This window comes from Trifolium pratense, linkage group LG6, assembly GCF_020283565.1.
Source record: "Trifolium pratense cultivar HEN17-A07 linkage group LG6, ARS_RC_1.1, whole genome shotgun sequence".
Taxonomy (NCBI): domain Eukaryota; kingdom Viridiplantae; phylum Streptophyta; class Magnoliopsida; order Fabales; family Fabaceae; genus Trifolium; species Trifolium pratense.
Window position 1 is genome coordinate 43,506,381 of NC_060064.1, and position 27,768 is coordinate 43,534,148.

A 27,768-nucleotide genomic window follows, 5' to 3' on the forward strand; every position below is an offset into this window, starting at 1 on the left:
CTACACAAGTTTCAAAACACTTTTACTATTCTTAGCTTCCTTAACTAGTGCCCCAGGGGCACTATTTATTTAGCATTTTCCTTAAACATAACATTTTAAAAAATTTAATAAAAAAAATAGGTCTCCTTGATCTGTGTGTTTTTGTCAAACTGTTCCTTATAATAAGGACCGGAGGGAGTATTAACAAATAAGAATAATAAAATTGTCTATCATTTATCGACTTATTTTTCACAAATAAACTTATTTGGGGATTGGGGTAGTTAATTCTACGTACATTAATACAATGGCTAAACATAAAAATGCACTAGTTTCATTTCAAGATAAACTGTACCAAGAAATAATAATACTGTATATGTAAATATTACAATAATATCTTGAAAATTATTAGACACGAAAAAAAATAAAATCTTGAAAATTGTATAATCAAATCATCAAAAGTTTAAATAATGACCTTTTCAATATATCTTTTTTTCTTTTTAAATAGTTGGACAACTTGACACCAAAACAACACGCATGCCAATGGTTCCAAATTTAATTTGATTATCTACTACTCATTTACTATGCACACCAGATACTCAACCATTACCTTTTTCCCATTATTATTTTGAAAAAGTGGGCAATTTCATTTTTTTATTTTATTTTTTATAATTCGGCAATTTCAACTTTGTCAACGACAAAATATTATATATAAAATATAATGAGGAAAAACAACATAATATAGAAATTAGGGCAAACAATAGATTATGTGAGTGTTGTAAATTTAAAATACTAAATTTCATTTCTATCGTTAAAAAGAAAAATAGTACAATTTTTATTAAAAAAATAGTACACGTAAAAAGTAAAAAAGTTTTATACGATTTAATTTAATTAAAAATGGGGTGATTTTGAGTCTTTTTTTTACTTGTAATCACATATGTGCAGTGGCGGCTTGCACACATGTGCAGGGTGTGCGACGGCATCGGACCTCAAAATTTTGAGGGCCTCAGTTCAAAATGTTGAGGTCCTATAATATTACTTATATATCATTTATACCTATAAAATATCAGATGTATATTAATAGATTAATTTTTAGGCCCTAAACTAATAGTTATATATTGTTAATGTTCATATAATATCATATGAGTATCAATAGATTAGTTATCTATACTCGGAAATATAGTTTTAGTCCATTTTAATCTTTCCATAAAATTTAAACTCAGATTAGGAGGTTCCTTTTTGACGTTATATATAAAGATAATTATTTTGTATTTCTTATCCCATTTGATTTGATGCAATTGGTTTAATATTGATAATCTATATGTTTACAAGAATAAAAATGATTTTTTTATATTATACGCAATTTAAATCGACAGTTTTTTTTTATAAAAAAAATAAATTTTTTATATTAAGGGGCCACTTTTATATTTTGCGCAGGTCTCCTAAAACCCGGAGACGCCCCTGTATATGTGCATCTGTTTTTCATATGTTTTAATCATTGTCTAAATTCAAAATGGTTATTCAATAAAAGATTATGGTCAGCCCAATAATTTTAAATAATGAGTGAAGTATGAATTTTGCTCTTTACGCCCTCTGAGTTGCTTTTAAACCTCCCAATATTCCATTTTTAATCCTCAAACTCAGTTCGGAAGTTACGAACTATAATACACTTAGACACAATTTTTTCCTTCTTCCTCCTCACCCCCCAAAAATTAAATAAAAAACAATACACTTAGACATTATTCGGGACTTGTCTACCGAAACACATGAAACCCATTCCTTCTCCATATCCAATTCCTCTGCAACTACCACAATCACCCAGGGCTGGTCCCGAGTATTTGCTGGTCCTGTTTGAAAATTAAAAATAGATCTTGTTCTGGGCCGAGCACAGATGCTCGGGCAGAGAAGGATGTCGAACAATAATGTCCCGAGCTAGCCTATCATGAAGAGCCCGCGAGCCTAGCTCGACTCTCCAATGGTCTGATACTCTCACGTATCGTAACGGCCATAAACCGGAATGATGAGCATTTACTGCACATCAAGGCCTCCAAGCCGTTTTCCGGCAGCCACTTAATGGCCATTAATGCCATCAAGGGCCTTGGCCCTGCGCTGGGGGCTATATATATGTGACTCCACTCTATTCACAAGGTACGCATATCCTAGCTAAGAAAACCTTCACTCCACACTTAAACTGACTTGAGCGTCGGAGTGCCTGCAGGTACACAACCCCCCTCCGCTTCAACAGGGGCCTTGCAAACAACAAACGCCGGCGCGGTCGCATACTTCTGGTCAAGCACGATCCAATGGACTATGCGCCGTACCACCCTCTCGACGGCCAATTTGCATCCGTAACGGAAGATAGTCAAGGAGGGCGAAACATGAATGACGAGCCCTACAACCCTGAAGAGTCGCAGATCCCTGTGGCTACCCCGCCACAGGCGACTCCGGCAATGGCTATTCCTCCGGGCGCTCCCATGCAGGACATCATGGCTGCTTTGGTCAACGCAATCAATCGCCATTCAGACTTAATCCTGCAACAGAACCAGAAATTCGAGCAGCATAATAGGAGGCTCGAATCCCAAAGCCGTCGAATAGACGCAATCGCTGAGTCAAGAGTGATGGTGCAAGCCCGTCGAGCTCAACGCTCACCCACACCTGTGAGAAGCAGAACTTTTTTCCAGGTCGCGGTCACCACCTCCTCATAGAAGGAGTGAGAGGAGGGTGAGCCCAAGGAGAAACGAGGAATCATCTCCAAACTCCACACCTCCGAGGAGACGCTCCCCAAGAAGGGACAATCCTCCTCGACATCAGAGGCAGAGATCCCCGGCAGAGAGGGATAGCCACCAAGGCCCCCTCTCCCGGAGGATACGGGAGCTTCCTTTACCGGTCGGATTAGAGAAGCCCCCGGCAATGGACACTAACGATGGCTCGACAGACCCCGACGAGCACATCGAGAATTTAGAAGCACTCCTCGAGTACAGGAATGTACGAGGATCTATCAAGTGCAAGCTCTTTCCCACTACCTTGAGGAAAGGCGCGATGACTTGGTATAAGAGCTTAGCTCCAGGATCCATCGATTCTTGGTCGGATCTTTGCGCCAGATTTCGAGCACATTTCACATCTTTGAAACGCCATCCGAAGACAGAAGCAACGCTCGAGGCTATCATCCAGGGCGAAACTAAGCCTCTCAGATCTTACCTCGAACGTTTCACCAAAGCATCCGTCGAGGTAAAAGTCGAAGAAAGCATGAAGTTGTATCTCCTCGACAGGGGACTTCGTCGAGACAACGATTTTGCTAAAGTTGTTGGCATCGAAGAACCAAAGACGCTGGACGCTTTCTTCGAAAATGCGCAAAAATACATCGCCTACGAGGAAAAGCAAAAATCCATAGACCTGAGAAGACCTAAAGGTTATGAGAAATCCAAGAATCACGAGAAGGATGAAGCTGGAACCTCACGAAGAGGTAATGAAAAAGGAAGGGAGGATAGGATCAAGGAATTCAAACCTCCACGTGGAAAGTTTACAGGGTACACTCCACTAAATGCTCCAAGGGAGCGTACTTTTGCAGAAGTTTCCGCTGCGGACTTCAAGAAAGCTGGGATCCACTTCCCAAGGCAGCAGCCCCTGAAGGCAAATACTGATAGGACAAAATTTTGTCGCTATCATAAAAGCCATGGGCACGTCACTGAAGACTGCGTCCATTTGAAAGACGCCATTGAGATCTTAATACAAAAGGGCTACGCCCGAAAATCCATCCAAAACGATGAGCAAGTACAACAACGGGAACCTCGAGAGGTCGTCATGGCCATCGATGCTTCCGAGCAGGAGGACAACCGAGCCGTAGTCCCACAGGCTCTCGCCATCTCGGCACCAGAAATCCCTCTCCCCTCCCCGGGATCGGATGAAGAAGAACTCATGAGGCATTTCAATGCACACATGAACGGCTCATGGGAAAATTTCCCAAAAGCAATGGTAATAACAGGAAGAGGGATCAGCAAAACCACCATTGGGTCGGTAAAAAGAAAATTCCAAGAGCTGGAGAGCATTTGTTCGGTGAACCCCGTCATCGTCTCAAAGCCCGAGGAAGGCTCCAACCCGCTGGCCTTTTACAAAGAAGAAGTTCCCGGAGGCTCACCCAACTACCAGATACCATTGCTGGTAAGAGCTCGCATGGCGAACTTCGACGTTCACCGAATCCTCGTAGATCAGGGGAGCTCGTGTGACGTGATGTATTCAGGGCTCTTCAAAACGCTGCAGCTGTCGGAGAAGAACCTGATCCCGTATGTAGGACCTGACCTTCAAGGGTTCAATGGGTCAACTACCAAACCTTGGGGATACGTGGACCTCATCGTCACCTTCGGCGAGGGGAAAGCAATGAAGTCGGTGAGAACACAATTCATGGTCGTCGACTGCCCCTCGTTGTACAACTGCATTATTGGCAGGACTACACTAGCTGAGCTGTACGCTGTGTCGTCCACCATTCACCTGAAGATGAAATACTACACGCAAGACGATCAGGTCGCAACCATCAACGGAGATATAGCTGCTGCGAGGAGATGCTTTGAAGCCGCGACAAAAAATCTGAGCACCGTGGTGACCCTTAAGAAATCAGAACCAAAGAAAAATCCGCGGGTAAACACCATTGGAACCTCTGTGGATCTTGATGCTCGAATCACAAAAAAGGAGCACCAAGAGGATAAGCAAAAGGACCTTCCCATTGCTGAAAAGAAAATCTATCGCCCAATTCCGGACGGAGATTTCGAGCTGGTGCCACTGGGCGAAGATCCCCTCAAAGGAATCAAGATCGAAACTAGACTCCCCGACTTGGTCAAAGAACAGCTGATCGCCTGCCTCAAAGAAAACGCTGAACTGTTCGCCTGGAGCGCTGCGGAGATACCCGGAATCGACCTTGAGGTCGCTTGTCATCAATTGACTTTAGATCCTAGGGCTAGTGCCGTTGTTCAGCGGCGTAGGAAGCAGTCTCCCGAAAAAGCGGAGGCTGCTGAAAAAGCTGTAAAAGACCTCCTGGAGGCAAATTTCATTTCGGAAGCTAGGTATACTACCTGGCTATCCAATGTTGTACTTGTTAAGAAATCAAATGGAAAATGGCGCATGTGTGTTGATTATACCGATCTTAATAGGGCTTGCCCTAAAGACGCTTACCCTTTACCTAACATAGACAAATTAGTAGATAATTCATCAGGATTTAAATTACTATCGTTTATGGACGCGTACTCGAGTTATAATCAAATAAAAATGGCTGAAATTGATAAAAGGAAAACAGCGTTTATGACCGAATCGGGTAATTATTACTACAACGTAATGCCTTTCGGGCTCAAAAATGCAGGCGCCACATACCAAAGGATGATGAACAAAGTCTTCAATAATGAAATAGGAGACATGCTCGAAGTTTACATGGATGATATGATCGTTAAATCCGAAGAGGAAGTCGATGATACAACCCATTTGAAAAAAGTGTTCGACCAGGCGAGAAAGTATAACATGAGATTTAATCCCGAAAAATGCACGTTCGGCGTAAAGGCTGGGAAGTTCCTTGGGTTTTACTTAACCGAAAGAGGAATCGAAGCCAACCCCGATAAGTGTAGAGCATTCTTCGAATTCCCTACACCGGACTCAAAAAAATCGATCCAGGCCGAAGTCAAACATGTTCCCCGCGAACACAATGCAAGAGCAGATATTCTATCGAAGCTCGCAAGTACGAAGAAGAAGAAAGGCGGAAACCAATCACTTATTCAGGAAACGCTATCCAAACCAAGTATAACAAAACCTTATGAGGTGTTCCTGATATGCGAAATCAACGCCAACAGTTGGATGACGCCCATGTTCGAATTTTTGAACACGGGAAACCTCCCAATTGACAAAAGAGGCAGCTAAAATCAAAAGAAGAGCCTGCGCATACGTAATCCTTAATGGGAAAATGTATCGCCGAGGATTTTCCATCGCTCTGCTGAGATGCGTCGAGGAAAGCGAAGTAAGCTCGATCCTCAGCGAAATCCACGAAGGAATAAACGGCCAACACATTGGCGGACGCTCCTTGGCCAGAAAGGCTTTGCGAGCAGGATTTTATTGTCCCACCATGCAGGCAGACGCAAAAGAGCATGTCAAAAAATGCGATAAATGCCAACAACACGGGGATATGCACTTGGCCCCACCAAACGAGCTAAAGACACTCTCATCCCCGTGGCCCTTTTCTTGGTGGGGGATGGATCTCCTAGGACCGTTTCCAACGGCAGCATGACAAAATAAATACCTAATAGTAGCTGTCGACTACTTCACAAAATGGATCGAAGCCGAACCTCTCGCCAACATCACAACATTCAATGTGCTGTGATTCTTCAAACGCAATATACTTGCGAGATTTGAGATCCCTCAAGTTGTCGTTACATATAACGGGACTCAATTCACAGACAAGAAAGTGCGAGAGTTTATGGCAAAGATAGGCACAACCCAGCATTTCACCTCTGTCGAACACCCTGAAACAAACGGCCAAGCCGAGGCTGCGAACAGGGTTATATTACGAGGACTTAAAAGGAGATTGGATGAAGCAAAGGGGAAATGGACAGAAGAACTACACAGCGTACTCTGGTCCTACCGAACAACTCCACATTCTACGACGGGAGAAACGCCTTTCCGATTAACATACGGAACAGAGGCCGTAATTCCAGTAGAAACCGGGGCATCCTCCTTCCGAACGGAAATACCCCTCGAAGGGGAAGACAACCATGAAATGCTCAAAGAGAAGCTCGACCTCTTGGAAGAACTCCGGGACGGCGCGACCCTTCGAGAAGCAACTTTGAAACAAAAAATAGCAAAACGACACGATAAAAAGGTCATCAAGCGAGAATTCGACGTTGGTACACTAGTACTACGAAGTAATCAAAAAGACTCCCGCGAGGGCAAACTCGCGGCAAATTGGGAAGGACCTTATCGAGTCCGAGCCAAAACCGAAAACGGCGCTTATTACTTGGAAGACCTTTATGTAAAAGAAATTCCCCGACCTTGGAATGCCGAAAAGCTCAAACAATACTACAGTTGAGGGGAGCTCAAAAGCTATCCCTCGACGAAGGTTGTGTCTTCGCCCATGAGAAGCACGCCTATACAACGGAGGAGTGCTTAGGTACGGGCATGAATCTTAAAATATAAAACAAAGTCGAGACATTGGGGGCTCGACAATGTTGGCGAGGAAAGTTCTAGACCACGGAACGCCATCGTCGTAGTACACGCCTGGTAGAACCCCAGCTCGCGATGGGATGTTCACACCCCGAGGAGGAAAGCTTAACAACAGCCCCTCTCCTCGTTATTAGTTTGGATAAACATCTCCAAACACTTAGAATGGTTCCCCGCACCTTCTAAGCTCGGCATCAATGGTACCAGCTATCATAACGATGACCACCGACCAAACACACACTAGCGCGAAGACATGAATAGCTCGGCGTATAGAATGTTTGGAAAATTGCTTAAGTTAAAAACCTCAAGTTTAGTCGAGCACAAACAAAAGGCATCAAGTATACAGGTCGTCATAACGAAAAGACAATCGAAGCACGAACCTAAAAGTGTCGAGCATGCAAAACGTTCGATTCGACATTCAGGAAAAATTAAAACATCGCCACATAAAACCTAAATCTAAATGCGAAGATAAAGGTAAAAAGGCAAGCAAATAAATAAAAAGTGCTGAAATATAAAGACCACGAAGGGCCATAATTGTCGAATACATCAAAAGGGCGAACAGAGCGCCCGAACAAAAGAAAGAAAAACAAATTACACTTCATCATCAGGAGGGGTAACGATAGCTCCATCAAGCACTTCCTTCTCCTCATCCAAACCCTCTTCGATCAAGCCAGGGTTGAGGATCCTAAGCTGAGCCACTGCATTGTTGAAACTGAAGGTAGCTGCAGCGACCATGTTGGACTCGAGCTCCTGGATCTTCGCGATCAAAACTGTACGAGAGGAAGAGGCATACACCCCCTGAGGGTCGAGCTCCTTCTCCCCTTCCTCAACAACCCCAGTGACTTGGAGCCTCGATAGCTTCCCCTCCAGCTCACCAATCATAACCTTCTGCTCCTCAACCTTCTGCACGGCACCGTCCCTCTCCTCCGACACTGTCTTGAGCCTGTCCTCCGCTTCCTTGAGTCTTGCGCTCCTCCCTATAACCCTCGCAGGAGGCCTCGGATTCTGCTAGCCTTCGCTTCAACAGGGGCAACTCTTTACGAGCTTCATCCCTTTCCTCCAAGTATTTGCACTCCCGGCCATTTAAAAAAGTCGCTACTTCGACTAATTTGAGCAGAGCCTGGACTAGGTAGCAATTTCGGACCGCAGAGCTTCAGGACCCATGTCCTCGAGGATTGCCTCATCCGCTGGGTTAATCTTCACCTTAGTAGCTCCAGTCAGCAGAGTGTCATGGGCATAAATGGGAGGGAGGACGAAGTCATCTGCGGGAACGCCAGCAGACAACCTGTGAGGGCCAAGATTTGGAGGATCATCTTGACCAACAAGATCCACCACTTCCTGCACCTGTCGAAAAGAAGTGTCTTCATCCCCGACCAGCCGCATCCTTTTTGAACGGTCCGTAGCAGAGGCCGTCGGGGATTGAGGAGATGAGGAGGTCGTCGCGGCACTACTCGCTTCCCTTTTGTTCTTTGCGGCGCGAGCTTGGCGGAGAGCGGCAGAAGCACTTGTCATTGTACCTACACAAATCAGATCAACAGTCAATAAACAAAGGCGAGCAAATAAAAGTCGAAACACGCAAAGTAAAAAGCAAAGCATAAAGAATAAAGAGGGAGCTACGAGCATACTCCAAAAAGCAGATAATTTATCCGGAGTATCACAAATGATCAACTCTTGGGTTGCGATCAATTTTATCTTGGTCAACCTCTGACCGTCTGCTCCAAATAAAGGCTCGCCCTCAGGATCGCTCAGGAGGTAAGGAGGCAAGCCCTCCACAAACTCCTTCAGCTTCCTATAATCAGCTCTATCCTCAGCAGAAAGCTCCCCCAGCGTGAAGACGAATTCTTTGGTCGACATTGAATAATGCTTTTTGCGCCAGTAGAAGGGAAACCTAGCAAAATCTTCATCTATGGGGCGCCCCTGCTCGTCGAGCACTTTCTGTCCCAGCTCATCTATACGATGCCCTCTGCGGACGAAGTTTCCCCAACCCTTCGTCGTCATGGGCCTGACCCCGTAGAAAACGGACTTAAACCCCCGCACCGATTCATCATACATATCAAAGAGGCGCTTCTGTTGCCTCAAAGAAACCCATCCGTGCTTGGTGTCCGGTAGCGGGGCCCCTTTTGCGAGCTTCCCTTTCGTCTGCTCCCCCCGAGGACAGCTTCGCTGGAGGCCAAAATGATAGAAAAATAAAGGCAAAGTAGGACCCAGGCCTAGATACTCGGCGGTCATTTCAAAAGCCTTGATAAAGGCCAAAGAGTTCGAGTGAAGTCGAGAAGGGGCTAAGAGATGGTGGCGGAAGATGGACACCTCGAGATCCCTAAAGGGCAACCTAATTCCCAAATGCTTGAAAGCAATCTCGTACATAGGAATCGTCCCCCATGCCCAATTGCTGCAGATCCTATGACGAGCAGTAGGGATCCGCACTTCAAAGTCTTCAGTGGGAGGAGTCTGGATATCCGTACACATCGACTCCGGAATATCACTCTCGCAGTGCTTATAAATTGACTCCGTCTCTCGAGGTTCGTCCGCCACCCACGAAAGGTCGGCTCGAACGCGAATCAACGAGGATGGCTGTTGATCTATAAACGAGACTTGACTTTGAGACCCTTCAGCCATCTAAAGAAAAACCTGAAAAAGCAGAGGAAGGAAAAATGAATTCGACATTCAAATCCACCCTTCCACCGCCAAATCAAGTGAAAGGGCGAGGATCTCGACAATACTTAGAAGATTACGCGAAAGCTAAAAGGGACAAGGCTATCCCTCCGGACGCTAAGTTCATGAAACAACCGGGCACGAAACGCATGTGATGCTCGACGTTGTTCTTGAGCAAAAACCCAAACGTCAGTGGGTAAAAACAGCGATTTTTCACCTTAAAACCGCCTCAAATCCTTATTTGGGGGGAAAGGGTGCTAATCACCACTTACAACCCTCAAAAAGACTACACAAGCTACATGGGAAACACACTACCTACTGCATGAACTAACTATGTCCTACTTAACCAAACAATCAAAGCAAAATCCAAAGATTCAAAAGGGATAAGGCACTTACTTGTTGGTTAAATAGAGATGAGAAGAAGGCGCTTGTAGTGTAGCAGCAAAGCAGCGAGAATCACCAGAGGGAATGAAAGCAAAAAACTAATGGAAGAGGTAAGAAACTATAAAGTTTCAAACGGAAAAACCTCCCTCCTATATATAGGCCAACGCGCCCGTACAGGAAAATCTGCGCCATTCTCATCTGGACCATCGATTTGATCCAACGAGCCAGATCAATCGCGAACAAGCGGCCCAGATTCATTCTCAGGAAAAACGAAAGGGCGCGAATATCCAACGGCCCACGACGACCTCGAGATTCAAATCCCAGAGTAATAGCCACTCGAGTGCTATTTAAATAGCCTTTACACGTGGCGAGAGAAAGCGAAGCGACTCGTCCTTTCAAGTCACATCCCTCTGCTCGCGCAAATCTCGCGGAACCCAAGACGCCACGTCCCGAGAAAATCGCAGCCAAAAAGGAAATGCAAGATCCTCGGGATTTAATCCCCTATTTTCGCCAAAAATACGGGGAAGGCCGCAACTACCAAATTGGAACACCGCGTTCTTCGGCGTGCTCGAAAGAATTTGGTTTCGCTCGAGTAATCCGCTCGGCATCGTTCGGAAAATCCACGACATTATTAAATTAAGAGCATAAATAAAGCGCGAATGCAAACAAGAGGTGCTCGAAACATTTAAAGTAAAAACGTTCTTTATTAACGGAAAGCCAATACAAGGAAAGAAAAATTACAAAGGACTCGAGCATCTAATCCTCATGCTCGGAATCCGAATCAATCTTCAACACCTCCGCTGGCTCCATCTTGGATTCTACCTCCTCCTGAGATTTCCCTTTGCCGGAAGAGAGGAAAGGAGGGTAGAGATCTGGAAACTTATGAGCCTTCAGGAACTCCTCAATATAGTCATCCGACCCATCGGAGCTTGACGTGTCGGAGGTTTCTGAAGAGAGGATTATCACCTTGGCCTCCTTTGCCTTCTGGGAACAAGCCACCACAGCGGTGGACGCTTCCGCTCTCTTCTTTCCCCTCTGGGACTTGAAGCTCTCAACGGCAACCTTCTTGGAATTCTTCTTATCCATGGCTGACACTCAAAGCACAAAATGTGAAAGGCAAAAGAAAAGCAGCAAGTATTTATAAAGAAACTTGCCGCCCAAAAGGCCCAACATCGTGCCTAACGCCTCATAAATGCAAGAGGCGGCTACAAATACCTAGGGTTGACCACTTGGAAAAAAACGCTTTCCCTTTTCCAGAGCTTGACTTTGGCCAAAGGGAACCGCGAAAATTCAAAGAAGAAAAGCACGGCGAACCAGCTCGAAATAGTTATGTTCGACAAATCGAAAGATCTCCTAAAAACACAAGATGAATCGATCAAGCTTCAAGTTATTATCCTCATCAACGAGCATAACAACTTGGGGGGCTCCTGTTCTGGGCCGAGCATCACGCTCGAGCATCAGAGGGTGTCGAACAAGTACGATCCGAGCAAGCCTGCCATAAAGAGCCCGCAAGACGTGCTCGACCTTCCAACGGTCTGATACTCTTACGTATCGTAACGGCCGTAAACCGGAATGATGGGCATTTACTGCACATCAAGGTCTCCAAGCCGTTTTCCGGCAGCCACTTGATGGCCATTAATGCCATCAAGGGCCTTGGCCCTGCGCTGGGGGCTATATATATGTGACTCCACTTCATTCACAAGGTACGCATATTTTTAGCACAAAAAACCTACTCACACACAAACTGACTTGAGCGTTGGAGTGCTTGCAGGTACACAACCCCCCTCCGCTCCAACAGGGGTTTCAACCGTCTTCAACACTCTCAACCACCTTCAACGCCGGTGCAGTCGCATTCTCCTGGTCTACACGATCAGATTTCTTTTGCGATGAATATTAATAAGAGTCAGGGACAATCTTTAAAGCATGTTGGGATATATCTTTCGTCGTCAGTGTTTTCACATGGTCAGTTGTATCTTGCAATTTCAAGAGTTACTTCTAGAAAAGGATTAAAAATATTGATCATCGATGACGACGGTGAAAATACGACTAAGACTTCGAATGTGGTCTATAAAGAAGTCTTTCGTAATATAACATAATTTTCTTTGTATGAATATTTATCCAAAATTATTGTTGAACTATCGTTTAATTTTTTTTTTTTGACTAAAAATAAAGGATATTCATTCATTCAAACTGATAGAGTACATCGATGTAATACAAATACAAATTTGCTAAAAACAAAAAGGATGAATCTGCAAACAAACTCACAGCATCCATGTTAATAGCATAAAACGGCAAATTACATAAGCCTACATATATGACTATATTGAAGTGTCTGGAATGTCCATGCTCCCAGATCTGCAGCGTTGATGACACAAAAGTCGACATTGGATAGATTTGTACTTGATCGGATCTAATCCTTCAACCTGAAACAAATGAACACCGCACAAAGACGGGAAAACAAAATACACCGCACAGAGACGGCACAACAGAATACACCGCACAAGGACGGGATAACAAATAACACAAAACCAAACAAATATGTGAAAAATCACACTTATTTAATAACGAGAAAGAAAAAACAATTTGGAGGGGTGATTTTAGGTCAAGATTTGACCTGAAATCACCCCTCTTTGATAAACTAAGAAGAATTGAACTATCGTTTAATGTTACTCAACTTTTTTCATATATCTTACATCATTGGAATTATCATATTTTATTTAATCATTATATATGCACGGGTCGATGTTCTAGGAAAGAAAATTAGAATATACTGTAAGTGGATTAAAGAAAAAAGAAAAGATGGTACAAAAAAAAAAAAAAAACGCGGGTGAGGTTTTGTTTTGTATGAAATAGGAAGAGAACAGGAACGTGTGTTGTGGAAAAGGCGGGTGAAAAAAGCGAACGAGCGATCATCATTAGTAACAGTAACACAAAGATAGATAGATAGATAGATAGATAGATGAGATGAGGTTGGTTGGTTGGTTTCTATTCTTTGTTCTCATTTGTGGAGTGGAGAACACACCACCACACTCTCTCTCTCACACACACAGACACACACACTCTTTAGTTTTTTTCTTCTATTATTAATTAAATATTATTATTATTATTATTATTATTATTAAATTATTATAATATTATAATAATACAATTAATTAATTAATTATTATTATTCTCGTTGAGAAGTGGAGGTTGATCTCGGGTAGTTAGATACAGAGAGAGTGAGTTAACGAAACGTGGGGCTGTGAGTTGTGACTGTGACACACAGCGAGCGAGCGAGCGAGCTCTCATGATTCTGATTCTAATCTGATACTATATGCCGCAACTTCAATGGATCAATTCGATTCTATCCCTCAAGGTTCTAATTCTCATTCTCTTACCTTTCATCCTTTACCTATCACCACCGATCATCATCATCATCATCATCATCATCATCATCATAATTGCTTATTTCAACTTAATTCTCGATTCTTCAAAACTCTTTTGTCAGATCATTGTATGAGATCTAAGAATCTATCTTCACTCCTTGTTTCTCTCTATGTGTTAAGTAGTATGTTTTTTTCTTTTCTTTTTCTTCACTATGTAGTAAAAAATAACTGTCACACTAAATCTTTTTTTCTTTTTTTTTGATTGGTTTTCAATTCCATTTGTTTCTGTTGGTAATGTTTATGTTTATGCTCATGCTTCTGATTGTTTTCGCAGAATTATCTCTCTTAAATTTAAATGAATATTATTATTATTGAATGTCTTTCCTTTTTCAAACTAGTAACACCTTTGTTTTGATTTTTTTATTTTTTATTTTCTTCTGCTAATTTTTTATTTACATAGTACTCGCTAACATATGCATGCAATTTGCTATTGCAGAAAATTATGAATAAATTTTAAAACCATGATTTCTTCATAAATTGTTTTTATTCAACAATTATTATTATTCATCAACTTGCAATTGATTGAAACTTTTACATTTATTTTTTATCATAGCAGCTTTTGAAAAGTCTTGCATTTGTCATAGTAGTATTTCCAAAGGTCTAACTTTTTCGTCACAGAGTGGGGCCATTAAGGACCCTGCTACAGTGTCTGTGACTTGGAGCTTTCTATACTTCAATTTTTCAGATATATATCCATAAGTTAAAGCCAAGTTATGTTACACTACAATAATCATTGGAATGGGGTGAAATTGATGATTTATGAATTATTATAGCTATGTTACTTCATACTTTCTTATGAGATATTGACATGTTATGCTATTTCAGAAGCAATGTGGCAAATGAACTTGAGGTCAAGTGAAACAATGGAATCCGGACCTTATCCCGAGCATCCAGGAGAACCAGATTGTTCTTATTACATCAGAACTGGTCTTTGTAGATTTGGAGCAACATGTCGATTTAATCATCCTCCTAATAGGAAGTTGGTATGAACTATGCAATGCGTTTGGGAAAATTGTTATTATAAATTTATTATGTATGTAGTAGATATTGTTAATAATTGAATACAATTCTTTGATTTTTATAATTAATTCGTTCAGTAGGTGATAATTAATCCATATTATCACATATGAAGCACTGACACGGACACCACACTGACACCGGTAAAAATTTGAAAAGATGAATTAATCGAACTTAATCACATGGGTTGGTGTCATGTCGGTGTCCGACACCTGACACGCCTTCCATCAGAAGTGTTGATGCTACAGAGATTAGCATCACTTTCCAAGGTGATGGAAGCAATAGACAGTTGAGAAATTGAAACTATGTGGCTTTGCTGTTTCCGCTTCATATCCATCTCTCAATAAGTGTTCTTTTCTTGGTTTCTTTCAGAAAACGATCACGCGTACACATGCTCGGTAGTATATTACTTTGCATTGTGTATAACATTTTTTCTCTCTACAGACACATGTTCTTTTAGGCAGTAAATTCCTTTTAATTGTTTTTACCTATTTTTAAAAAAGATCTTGTTTCTGTGCAGTATAATGTTGAAACTATCATGCTGTGTTGTTGATGATTTTTTCTATTTGATCAGACATAAACGAATAATATAGATATCTCATAAGTTTTACTTTGAATACTATCAGGCTATTGCCACTGCACGGATGAAAGGCGAGTTCCCAGAAAGGTTAGGGCAGCCAGAATGTCAGGCATGTACTTGTTTCTCAATGAGTGCATAAGGTGCATATTGCTTGTTCATGTGCATGCTCTGTGAATTTTCTATTTTTAAGAAGGAATTTTACCAAGTTTTAAGGTCCATATCTGACAATGTGTATATAGTCTAGCGGTTTGGTTTCTTCCATATTCTCAATGAGTGCATAAGGTCCATATTGTCAATGTGTTTACAGTCTAGTGACTCGGTTCATTCCAAAATATCAAGGATATTTGATGCCTTCTTGATAGTTTCTTGTAGTAATGATATATACGAAATAACAAATATGTAAACTTATTAGAGGATATAAGATTATAGAACACAAAATGATCTGCCTCAGTACGTACTATTACTGTGCTGTATAACTTTACTAATTCATCCAAACTGTGCATTGAAAATTTATTGACCATATATAGACAAGTTGGACAAAAGGGAAGTTTAGTATCAGGGGGTAAAGTATCCCCATGATCAAGGTCGGAAGTTTGGTATCAGGGGGTAAAGTATCCCCATGATCAAGGTCGGAGTCAAAATGATGCTCTCTTACACCAACTTGAACTTTACAATACTTGGAATTTTCTGAGAGATCAGCCTGTATGCATTTATATTTATATTTGATTGCAATTCAAATTCCTGATACAAGATAATGATGTTAGAAGTCACAGTAGTAATCTATGTAGGATAATTAGATTTTGAGTCCTCATGTCCATGTAAAGAAACAACATACTTTGTCTTTAAAATTGAAAGGTTTAAACACTTTTCTGAATGGTGGTTGGCAGTGGGGGTAAAGAGATTTGGCTGTCTATGAGTGTTGTATGCATGAATTTGAAAGTAGTGTATTTGTTCAGAAAGCTGAAAGTTAATCAAATTTAAATGTGCTTTTTGTATGCATGAATTCACATTAATTTTGAGGTAACTGGTCTATTTTCATTTCAAATTAGTTCAGTTTACCTTTAACTAAAAACAAGTTTAACAATTTACTAGTTGCAGTGCGTTAATTATTTATATGAAAAAACTTATCCATGTTTCTCTTAAGATCAATTTATTATATTTAGTTGGATGACATGTTGATGTTAACACCAAACCTATAAATGTTAAGCCCTAGTTTTGTTTTGGACATGGTATATATAAATGTACTTGTGTAACTATATTACAAATGCTGATATATATATATATATATATATTTTTTTTTTGTGTTTTCCAGTACTATCTGAAAACGGGAACTTGCAAATTTGGAGCCACGTGTAGGTTTCATCACCCTAAAGACAAGGCTGGGATTGCTGGAAGAGTTGCCTTGAACATTTTAGGCTATCCACTCCGCCCAGTTAGTATTGAAAATTTCCCTCTTGTTTATATGTAATTACAGCTAAGACAGTAATTGCTCTTCAATTTGCGGCCCATTCTTGTTTAATCACTCATTTAATTTCACGCCATTAACTTGCCTTATAAACTTTTATACTGAAATGCTTTGATCAGACAATTCTTCTGTGTTCTGTTTCTGTTTGTTTTCTAGAATTTTGTGGCCTTGTATGTTTCTATTTATTACCTGGCACTTGAATGTTTTATGGGATCCTTAATATTGACATAGTCTAATTCTATATTTTCTTTGTTTCTTGTTTATGCAGAATGAGTCTGAATGTGCATATTATTTAAGAACCGGTCAATGTAAATTTGGGAACACTTGCAAATTTCACCATCCTCAACCAAATAATATGGTACTTTCAATGAGGGGTTCCCCTGCTTATCCTACTGTCCAGTCTCCAACTACACCAGGACAGCAGTCATATGCGGCAGGAATTACAAATTGGTCTAGTTCATCCTATATTCCCAGTCCGAGGTGGCAAGGCCCTTCAAGTTACGCACCCTTAATTCTACCTCAAGGAATGGTTTCAGTGCCTGGGTGGAGTACATACAATGTAAGCTGATATAACCTTTCTTGAAAGGTGGTTATAACAAAGGAATAGAAAGACATAATATTCTTGCTAGTAGTTAATTATGAGCCACACTTTTGTCACAGGAATGTGTCACATTGTTTCGATCCGTTAGATATAAAATTAAAATCATTTGTGTTTTCACCTAAAAGCTTAAGGTTTTGGTATTGGTTCATGACATGATCTTAGAGCCTCTTACCATGTTAGAAATTGGAGCCTTGTTTTCCCCTTATTTTTTTTTTTTAAATTGCTAGGCATAAAACTATTCATGTGCTCTCACTTACTGGCTTTAACTTTTTGGTGAGTTGGTTCATGACATGACACCGTCATTAACTTTGTTGGGTTATTGGTATATATACCCATCCCATGACCTTGTCCATAAAAGCATTTTTCTTCTAAAAATATTAAAACATGTACCTTTATTGAAGAGTAATTTCATTGTCTGATTTTTTTCACGTATTACCTTTGCTCATCTGTATGATATGGTTAACAATCTTTTAACCTCTAATTTAATGTAATATGGCAGATACGCAATCACCTTTTTACTAAAAATTTACCAATACTGTGATGTGTCAGCATTCTAATGGAATATTCATTATTCCAGGGTCAAATGGGATCAGACAGTCCACAACAAACAATGAGAAATGATCAAACTTATGGAACTTCTCACCAAGGTGAACCAGAAAATGCAGGACTCCAAGGGGCATATTCTCAATACGTTCTGGATCTGTTCCAGTAGGATTCTATGCTTTGCAAAGGGAGAACATTTTTCCAGAGAGACCTGATCAGCCTGAATGCCAATTCTACATGAAGACTGGAGATTGCAAGTTTGGTGCAGTTTGTCGTTTTCACCATCCACGCGAGAGGACGGTTCCTACCCCTGATTGTATTTTGAGTCCCATTGGCCTTCCTTTGCGTCCTGTGAGTTGATATCTTGTTATCGGGTTCTATATCATCTTTATGTTTCATTGTTAAATTATTTTATTTCTGAATGTATACTTTATTATAATTCTCAAAGGTTTTAGAGTTTACCAAGGTCTTGAAAATGAACGAATCTTCTTAATTTTGCTTGTGGTTGATTTGATTTTTTACTGCATTATTGTTGAAGCTTTTCATTTTCTGTTACTTGTATTTGGATCCTCCGAATTTTATCTCCCGACAGGACCCTATGAATTTAGTAGAGATATACTCAACACAATTGTTAGGCTATATGCTGTCTGAAGGAATATCGGGACCTTATACTCAAAATATGGGTCCTATGATTAGGGTGTCATATATCTATCTCTGTCCTAAAATGTCGAACTCAATGCTGGAGCTAAAAGGATCAAAAACTTAATTTGTAAGCCAAAATAGTGTTGTATTGTATATTTTACCCACCCTAAAGGAAGACTTATTATAACTTCTTTGGGCTTCTGTGTTGATAAATTTGCTGTTCTATGTTGATAACGTTTTGGTCCTTTTTAAACATTTTACCACTTTGTTTCTAATTTCTAATAGTTATGCTTTTAAGTTTTAACACATTCCAAAAGTTATCAACACAGAACAAGAAGTTACTATCAAGAAAAGGGTGAACTGCTAACAGTAATAACAGTTTAAAATTATTATTACTTCTGTGTTGGTCGGATAGATTCCCACCTTAGAAGTTACACGAGAAACAGCGGAGCCGATCCCCATGTAAGCATGACTAGCAACGGGAGTAGCTAATATCCTATGGTCACATATTGGAGAGAGGAAAAAGAGAGGATGCGGCATGGGATATATGGGTACCGAGGGAAAGAGTACGTAGCCCGCATGAGTTGTTTGAAATATACTTTTTCCTGGCTATGTTATCTATTAACAAATTTTGATCATTGACAGCATTGGTGTTGATGAAGCATATCATTCCCAAAATATGTATCCAGTATATTTTTGTGTTATTATTTCTTTCTTTGAAATGTGTGAAATACAGTAAAATATTGGCTTTTTTTTAGTGTGAAGTGAACAAATGCATTTGTTGTAGCTATTCGAGAGAGATTAGAAGACATACAATTATCTGTATCAGTATTCTCTTGTCACATTAATTTTGTACATTGATTGATTTTGGTTCAATCTGATAGAGGTAGTGTCCCATTTTCTGCAGGGAGAACCTCTTTGTGTCTTCTATTCGCGGTATGGCATATGCAAGTTTGGCCCAAGCTGCAAGTTTGATCACCCAATGGGAATCTTCACCTATAATGTACCCGCATCACCATTAGCTGATGCCTCAGGACGTCGTCTGTTAGGTTCTTCATCAGGAACTGCTGCATTAAGTTTATCATCAGAAGGACTTGTTGAGTCGGGCTCAGCAAAGCCAAGGAGGCTTTCACTATCAGAAACTAGACCGATTCCTTCTGGTGATGATAACATTGATGATGAGGGATAATGTTGTCTCTTGAAAATGGGCTATCTTCTTTTTACAATTTTTTTCTCAGGGGAGAAAGGGTAATCTGTGAATTGATTTCCCCATTACTGGAGATGTACAGAGTGCCGACCACAGAGTTCATGTCAAAATGATTCTGTCAATCTACTATTGAATGCAGTTAACAAATCCAGTCGTTCTGGATTTCATACTGCTACATTGTATAAATTTCATAAATATTTGTCGCATTTGGTCAAAACCCAATGTGAACATTTCTTCAGCTCTTAAGCCAATCTATTTAAAATATTCTCCAGTGTAAAAAAATATCTTTCTGGGAATCTATAATAATAATAATAATAAATATTTGGCTTCAGCTTGATAGTTTCAGCAAATCTTTTTTTCTTTCTCAAAATAGTGTGTTTATGCTTTACACTGTGCCTGTATAGAAATCTGTTTCAATAGCAACCCAACAGAAGGATCAATATTCTTTTAATTTTTTTTTTTTTTTAATATTTTTGTACATTCTTATTAGAATTCAACTGCTGTCCAAGGAAGTATTGATTATTCTATGCATTTATGTATGCATATTTTTTAAAAGTAAAAACAAAAGTTACGGTTCTAGAGTTTTTATCTGTAATAGTACTTTCCCATGTCAGTTTTGCAGTGATGGACTATCTTGGATAGAGTTCATTTTGTGGAAGTTGAAGGACAAAAAGTCTAAACAGTGAATTTCAGTGGCAGCAGAAGAACATGTAAAGTATGTGCTATTTTGCAGATATCAAGCCACAATGCCTTTTGTCCTTGAAGAGTTCAAGAATTACATTCTCCAACAAAAGGTGCAAATAATTCAAAGTAGGGAATTTAAATCCTTTCTGGTAGCTTTATAAGATGCAGTATTTTGTGACTAAACTAGAAGAAACATGTGCAATATGCTTGATATGTTGGCCACTGATTCTGGCAAGTGTTATCTATAAGCTTATGCAGGTAGGTACTATGTCGATTCTTTCGTTCTCCCTACTTCCACTTTTGATTCATAGAAAACGGTATAACGAGTAAATCCATGAGTTTGGCTGATCATGTATTTTGCATTCTAGTTTTTGCCACCCAAATATTGGTAAGTTTGGTTAATTGTGCCAGTTTTTTTTTTTTTTGGTAAACCAAGGTATCATTCGCGTGAAACTTCAGAGACTAATCCCCTCGAGGTAACTGAGATTCATTTAAGGGGTTGACCTCTCCCAATAAATGCTTCTCCATACGCACCGGTCGGGGATCGAACCCAGGACCAAATTGTGCCAGTTTTTTTAATATCTGAAAAAAACAATTTAAAGGAATTGTTTCCTTATTTTATCACGGTTGATGTACACTTTCTTTGTAGATATTTCTGCTTGCTTAAATCTTCGTATTCCATGATAAGTGCAGTTAACTTGCATGTATTGGTACTTGGCCTATTATACCAAGTGAGAAAAGGAGTGACTCATTGGTTAATAATAGACACCAGAACTACGCATGACTTTTGTGGGATACACCATTAATTAAGTTGGTTGATGAGTCACAATCTACGTTGAGACCTCAACTACTTTATGATGCCCCTTTGAAAAAACAAAACAAAAATTGAAAAACTGATGGTAAAAGGATACATACACCATTATGAATTTGTTGCTGGATTAGCAAAAATGTTTATAAATAGAGCTTGATTTAAGTTTGGCTTAAATGCAGTTTTACCCCCTGTTTTGATTAAATCGGAATTTTACCCCTTGTTTTAAAACGCGGACTTTTACCCCCCTGTTTTATAATTTTTTGAATTTTGCCCCCCCTAAAATTCTGCTTTCGAGTCACAACTTCAAAGCGTCGCACACAACTCAATTTGGATCAATAATTCACCAAACGTATACCGAAATGACCGTAATCGAGTTATCTTTCCACGGAATCAAACCTCACTAAATTTAGAGTTACAAAGAGATATTAATTACCGTTTTAGTGAAGGTATGTCATCCAAAATTCTGCACAAAATCTGCTTTCGAGTCACAACTTCAAAACTTCGCACAAAATTCCATTTGGATCCATAATTCACCAAACTGGTACCGAAATGACCGCAATCGAGTTAATTTTCCACAGAATCAAACTCAACTAAATTTGGAGTTACAGAGAGAGATTAATTATCATTTTAGTGAAGGTCTGTCCAAATCAATTATTCTATGGAACTACTACTGGTATTTTTGTCATGTCTCTCACCCTGTAGCTCATTTTCAATAGTATTTACATGTCCAGAAAGCTAACGAAATTACCCTTGTTGTCATTTAAATTTCGTCAAATTTGGATTTACGGTGTGTTTGGTAGACGATGTTGAATTTGAAGGTCATAAGTAGATTTCTGCAAAATTAGTAATTGGACAGACCTTCAATAAAACGGTAATTAATCTCTCTTTGCAACTCTAAATTTAGTGGGGTTTGATTCTGTGGAAAGCTAACTCGATTATGGTCATTTCGGTATCCGTTTGGTGAATTATTGATCCAAATTGAGTTGTGTGCGATGCTTTGAAGTTGTGACTCGAAAACAGATTTTGTGCAGAATTTTTGGGGACATACCTTCACTAAAACGGTAATTAATCCCTTTTTGTAACTCCAAATTTAGTGGGGTTTGATTCTGTGGAAAGATAACTCGATTACGGTCATTTCGATATCCGTTTGGTGAATTATTGATCCAAATTGAGTTGTGTGCAAAGCTTTGAAGTTGTTACTCGAAAGCAAAATTTTAGGGGGGGCAAAATCCAAAAAATTATAAAACAGGGTGTAAAAATCCGTGTTTTAAAACAGGAGGTAAAATTCCGATTTAATCAAAATAGGGGGAGCAAAACTGCATTTAAGCCTTTAAGTTTTATATTTTCCTTTAATGGGATTATTATTATTATTTTTCTGCAGAATATATTATATCATTAAAAGAAGGAATGGACACTAAATACATTATTAGTATTCACAGTGTAAATTGCATAGGATAAGCAAACAACTATAGGTAAGCTGTTTTCTGCTAATTAGTATTTATGCAGTGCTAATCTGCTGTGCTTTTAACCTTTTTTTTTCCACCACGAATATCCGGCCCATTGGATTTTGGTTCTTTTATCATGTGTTTTGGTATCATGTTTAGATATAAATTTGGTAGTTTGTTTAAATACGCCATTAATTTATTGGTACGAAATGGCGGATATCAACTTTTTTTTTTAGGGAAAAAAATATATTGAAGAATTAATCAAGAATTACAAAACATTTATTTTTTTGGATAAAAGGCCAAATGCACATGGGTACACAATTGCTCCAATCACTATTGGGCTCAAATTCGGCCCACTTGGCCATCTCATGGGCGACCCGATTTGCACCTCTAGGAGCCCATCTAATATCAGCATTAGGGTTGTTGTCTAGGAACTTGATGCATCGCAGAACCACCCATCCCCAATTCTTCCTAATCTCCGCTTTATCCTTGATAGCCTTCACGATGATTTGAGAATCCATCTCCAATATCACATGATGTTCGTCTAGTTTTTCAATCCAATCAAGAGCATCATTCAAACCTAAAGCTTCTCCCGTTAGCGGATATCAACTTTTAAAACTAATGATAAATATTATAAGTAAAAACATCAACAATAATTTTACCAAAAAAATAAGTAAATATCTTGTTTATTTTTATTTTGAGGATAGTAAATATCTTGTTTAGCGGTAGATATATTTGCGTTTTTTGTGTCAAAGTTGTCAAATAAGGATTATTTTTATATTAATAAAAAGGCTTGAGAAAGAGTACACTATTATTTTCTGTTGTGTTTGTAGATAGAATCGTAAATAACATGAATTTAACAACACAAGTGAGAGTTGCTTCAAAAAAAAAAACAACACAAGTGAGAGATCATGAGTCCAAATCCGAAGTGTCACGGATATTTGGTCTAATAATTTTAGTATTTGTCAATTGAATAAGAAATTGTAGATCACTACTCAATATTTTAATTGAGACTGATTTTTATTTTGACACAAGTCCTTACTCTTTTACTTTAGGTCAAAAAACGCAAGTCTTTTACCATTGCTTCAGTCTAGACAACTTTGACAGAGGCGTGTCCCTCCAATAAAACATAAAATATTTTTAGGACTAAAGTCTAAAACCGATTGTAAGTTGGTTTTATAATTTATAAGTAATCTCATATTATATATTATATAATACAATGCGTAAATATTTTTAAATATAAAGTTTAGTATTCTAAGGCTGATTTCAACTTAAAAATGATTATTGTTAATTATTTAAACCGTTAGATCTTAATTTTTTTTTGGTGGGCAGATCTTAATTTTGTTTTTTATTAGACAAGAAGAGTATCATCATATTCATATCGGAGCAGATTGTCTCCCGTCACTTTTTTATAGAGTGAAATCTGGTCCCTTGGTTTTCTTTGCTAGTTGCCCTTCCAATTTTTTAAGAATAAAATGAAAGGTGGATATAGCAACTGGACTTTCTCCAGTGAATCCTCCACGGGAGAGGATCCATTCCCTATTCATATTAGTCTAAAACCTCTAATATAATGTTGACGACAAAAACTACCACATCTAACAGGGCCGGCCTTGTGGGTGTGCAAGGTGAGCCACCGTACAGGGCCTCAAACATTTAGGGCCTCTAATTATTTATATTGGTCTATTAAAAAATTTATATAAGTAAAAAAAGTTAATGACTTTGTTACTACTAAAAATATTTTATAACTCAAAAAATAAAATATTTAATAAATACACTCTTAATTTTATAAATAACTTGTGGTTGATTGTAAAAAAAGAAGCAACATTACAAGAAAGTTTTTTTCCCAAGAAAATGTAAGGTTGATAATGATATTAGATTGAAGATGTATTTTAATGTCATTGATTAAAATATGTCGCTTTTAGATGTTATTTACTATGATGACTATTTTTGATGTTATTTACAATTTAAATAGAGAATGACTTTTTAAAAAAAAATTATATTTTTATTAAAGATTCATTTTAAATTTTTAAACAGGGCCTCCAAATACTCGGGACCGGCCCTGCTAACAAGAACACATAAATATGACATAATCGAACTTTATTTTATCTTATCTACATTTATACAAACAACCAATCTTGTATCACAATTTATTTTACTCTTTCAGTAATAAAGTACACCTTACTTTGTGTCTTCTTCAACATAAGCCCTGTAACTTAGGTTAGTGCCAACTTGCATGTTTTTAACTTATTATTTGGATTTAGGAGAGAATCTGTGAAGTTCATATGCTAAATTAATTGATATTTGATGTACTATAGACTATAGTGCTTCTGTTCACATAATCCCCAATAGTGTGAGGTACACTTATTTATTTATTAGTATTACAAGATCAGTACACTTATTTTTTGCTATTTTCCTTTAGCTTTAAATATTTAATCATTACGTATATCAATTATCTTTAAACGATTCTACATTTATTTTCACTTTAATTTATACCAAAACATAATTATAGGATAGTAAATTATACTTAAAAAATTGTAAAAAAAAAAAAACTAAGAAGATAAAAATGATTATGATTTTTTTAATTTTTTATAAAAAAATTATAGTCATCAAGCATGTGTATATTTTGAATGGAACCAACGGCAACAAGTGTACATTCAAAAGTTAAAATTGGTAGCTACATTTTTTAGCTTCCAATTTGCTCCCGTGAGTTTAGCCCATAGTCAATGGGAATATCACATTATATATATAAAAGCAGGTCGGAGTTCGAACCTTGAACACCCCACAATGAACTCACATTGAATTACGAAACATAGTTTTGTGATGCAGATCCAATTAATAATTACATTTTAAAGTATTAATAATTAAAGTATTAATAACGAGTTTGATAAAATTAAGGTATTAATAATTACATTTTAAAACTTTTTTTACTCAATATAAAGAGGGATAAAATTAAAGAAATAGGGACTAACACAAAAAAAAAAACCTCCCTTAACATACTCACTTATAGTCTAATAAATTTAACCTCAAAATTTAAATTTATAGTCAATCTAAAACTAATAGAGATTACATTGTTAAACTCGGAGATACATAAGTAAGTTGGAATAAATAGAGATAACTATTACTTGAGAGTTGAGAGTCACAACTCAATCGAATCCCAAATTAGATGTCATTGTGATTGTATAAAGAGTAGTAGCTTCGCTTTCCATATGTCTGTTACCAACTTTGGCCTTTGTTTAGTTTGAGAGAAATAGAGGAGAGAGATTGAGAAGAGAAAAAGAGAAGAGAAGTTGGAGATTTAGTGATTGACAATGAGATAAATTGAGAGTAGAGAAACAAAAATGGTGGGTCCCCATGCCTTTTATATTTCTCTCCACTTTTGAGGATAAATGCATGAGAGAGAAACATTTTGTATTAAAAAGTCAAAAATGCACACAGTAATAGTACTATATTACTACATTTATATATTAAAATAAAAATAAAGTAAGGATATTTTTGTCTTTTTAAATATTAGACCCATTTCTCTTATACCAATCAATACCTCAAATATACTCTATTTTTCTTCTCTTTCTCTCTTCTTATACTCTCTCTACACCATTAGTGTTTAACTATTTGTAATTTATCACCTATTTCTCTCATTGTTTGGTTGGGGTGAAATAAAGAAGAGAGAAGTTGGGGAGAGAGAAATTGAAGAGAAAGATCCAATTTTCTTCTGTTTGATTTGCAGAGAGATAGGAAAGAGAGAAATTAAAAACATGGGATCCACACCTTTTTTTTTTCTTCACAAGAGAGCGAAGAAAGAGCAGAGAAAATGGCTTTATTTATGAATTTACTGCTCTACCCTTGTTTTCTCTATCGGTTGTACATCTGAATGCAGCAAAGTTTTTAAAGGTTAATTGACTTTGTATTATAAGGACGCAGTTCATAACCGTTGTATCCACTTAAACAAAACAATTGTTGAAAAAAATTGCATGATGATTCAATAAATTGTTTCGGCTAATTGAATTAATTTTTATAACAAAGAACTTGTTTTAGAGCTTGGATGAAGTTAAGGCCAACATGATACACAGTGGCGGAACCAGAAAAAATAATTTGGGGGGGCCATATTTTTTTTTAATATACAAATTAAATACGAAAATAATATTGTAAAAATATATGTTGGTCAAATTTGTCTTCAAATAAGATTTTTTTTAAGCAAATAAGATGTGATGTTCATATTTATATATATTTTATTTTTTTTGTTTATAATGAGCTGAGGATCGAACCCAGAACCTATTTATATACGTTGGTTCAGTTAATTTTACTCGATATTATAAATTCAATTAGGTATGCGTTATTTTTGGACGAACAAAATCAAAGTTCATTATTATAAAATTAAACTATATAACTTAAAAAATAATACTCTACGTGTATATACAGAGTGAAAATCATCAATAATAGAATATAAACCAATATTTACACTAATACTTTGAAATAATATATATGTTGAGTTTCTTATAGTCATTAAAAATAAACTCTAAACAAATATTTACATTAATATTTGTACAAATACGTGTATAAAATTTCTTAAAATCATCAATAATATATTTGAATTAATAATACACCTATAAAAAAATTAATTTTTTGGTGTGGGGGAGGGCCGTGGCCACCCTAAGCCCCACCCTAGTACCGCCAATGATGATACATGATTACAAGTGCGGGTGGGAGGCTTAAACACGTTGATTGGAGGTGAGCAAATTGTTTAATTTAACAAAAATAAATTAACTTTGATATAAGACAAATTGTATAATGACTTTTTGATTAAGGGTATTTTTGTCATTTCCAAAAATAAATACATTTCTCTCTTTTCTGTTTATTTTCTTTCTTATTCTCTTATACCACAATACATTAACTATATTCTATTTCTCACATATTTCTCTCTATCCTTACTCTCTCTCTCTCACCTATTTCTCTGTTCACAACTTCTCTTCTAAACCAAACATACCATTTGAGAAGTAAGTGTGAAAAGAGAAAGAGATAAGAAAGAGTGTGAGAAGAGACAAATAAAAAGAAATATAGTAGATTTGTGGTACTGTTTAGTAGAAGAGAGAAATAAAGGAGAGAGAAATGTGTTTGATGGTTGAAAGGGCAAAAATATCCTTATGATAAAGT

At 38.0% G+C, this 27,768-nt stretch overlaps 1 protein-coding gene across 1 annotated transcript; it reads left to right on the plus strand.

The window, feature by feature from the left end:
• Positions 1–13,232: 13,232 nt before the first annotated feature.
• LOC123889251 (zinc finger CCCH domain-containing protein ZFN-like) lies at positions 13,233–20,011 on the plus strand. The gene is given in 8 exon segments (XM_045938509.1): positions 13,233–13,555; positions 14,451–14,608; positions 15,269–15,331; positions 16,535–16,654; positions 16,956–17,246; positions 17,866–17,977; positions 17,980–18,182; positions 19,381–20,011. Coding segments are annotated over 8 exon segments (1,257 nt in total). The 5' UTR covers positions 13,233–13,527; the 3' UTR covers positions 19,663–20,011.
• The last annotated feature ends 7,757 nt before the right edge of the window (positions 20,012–27,768 follow it).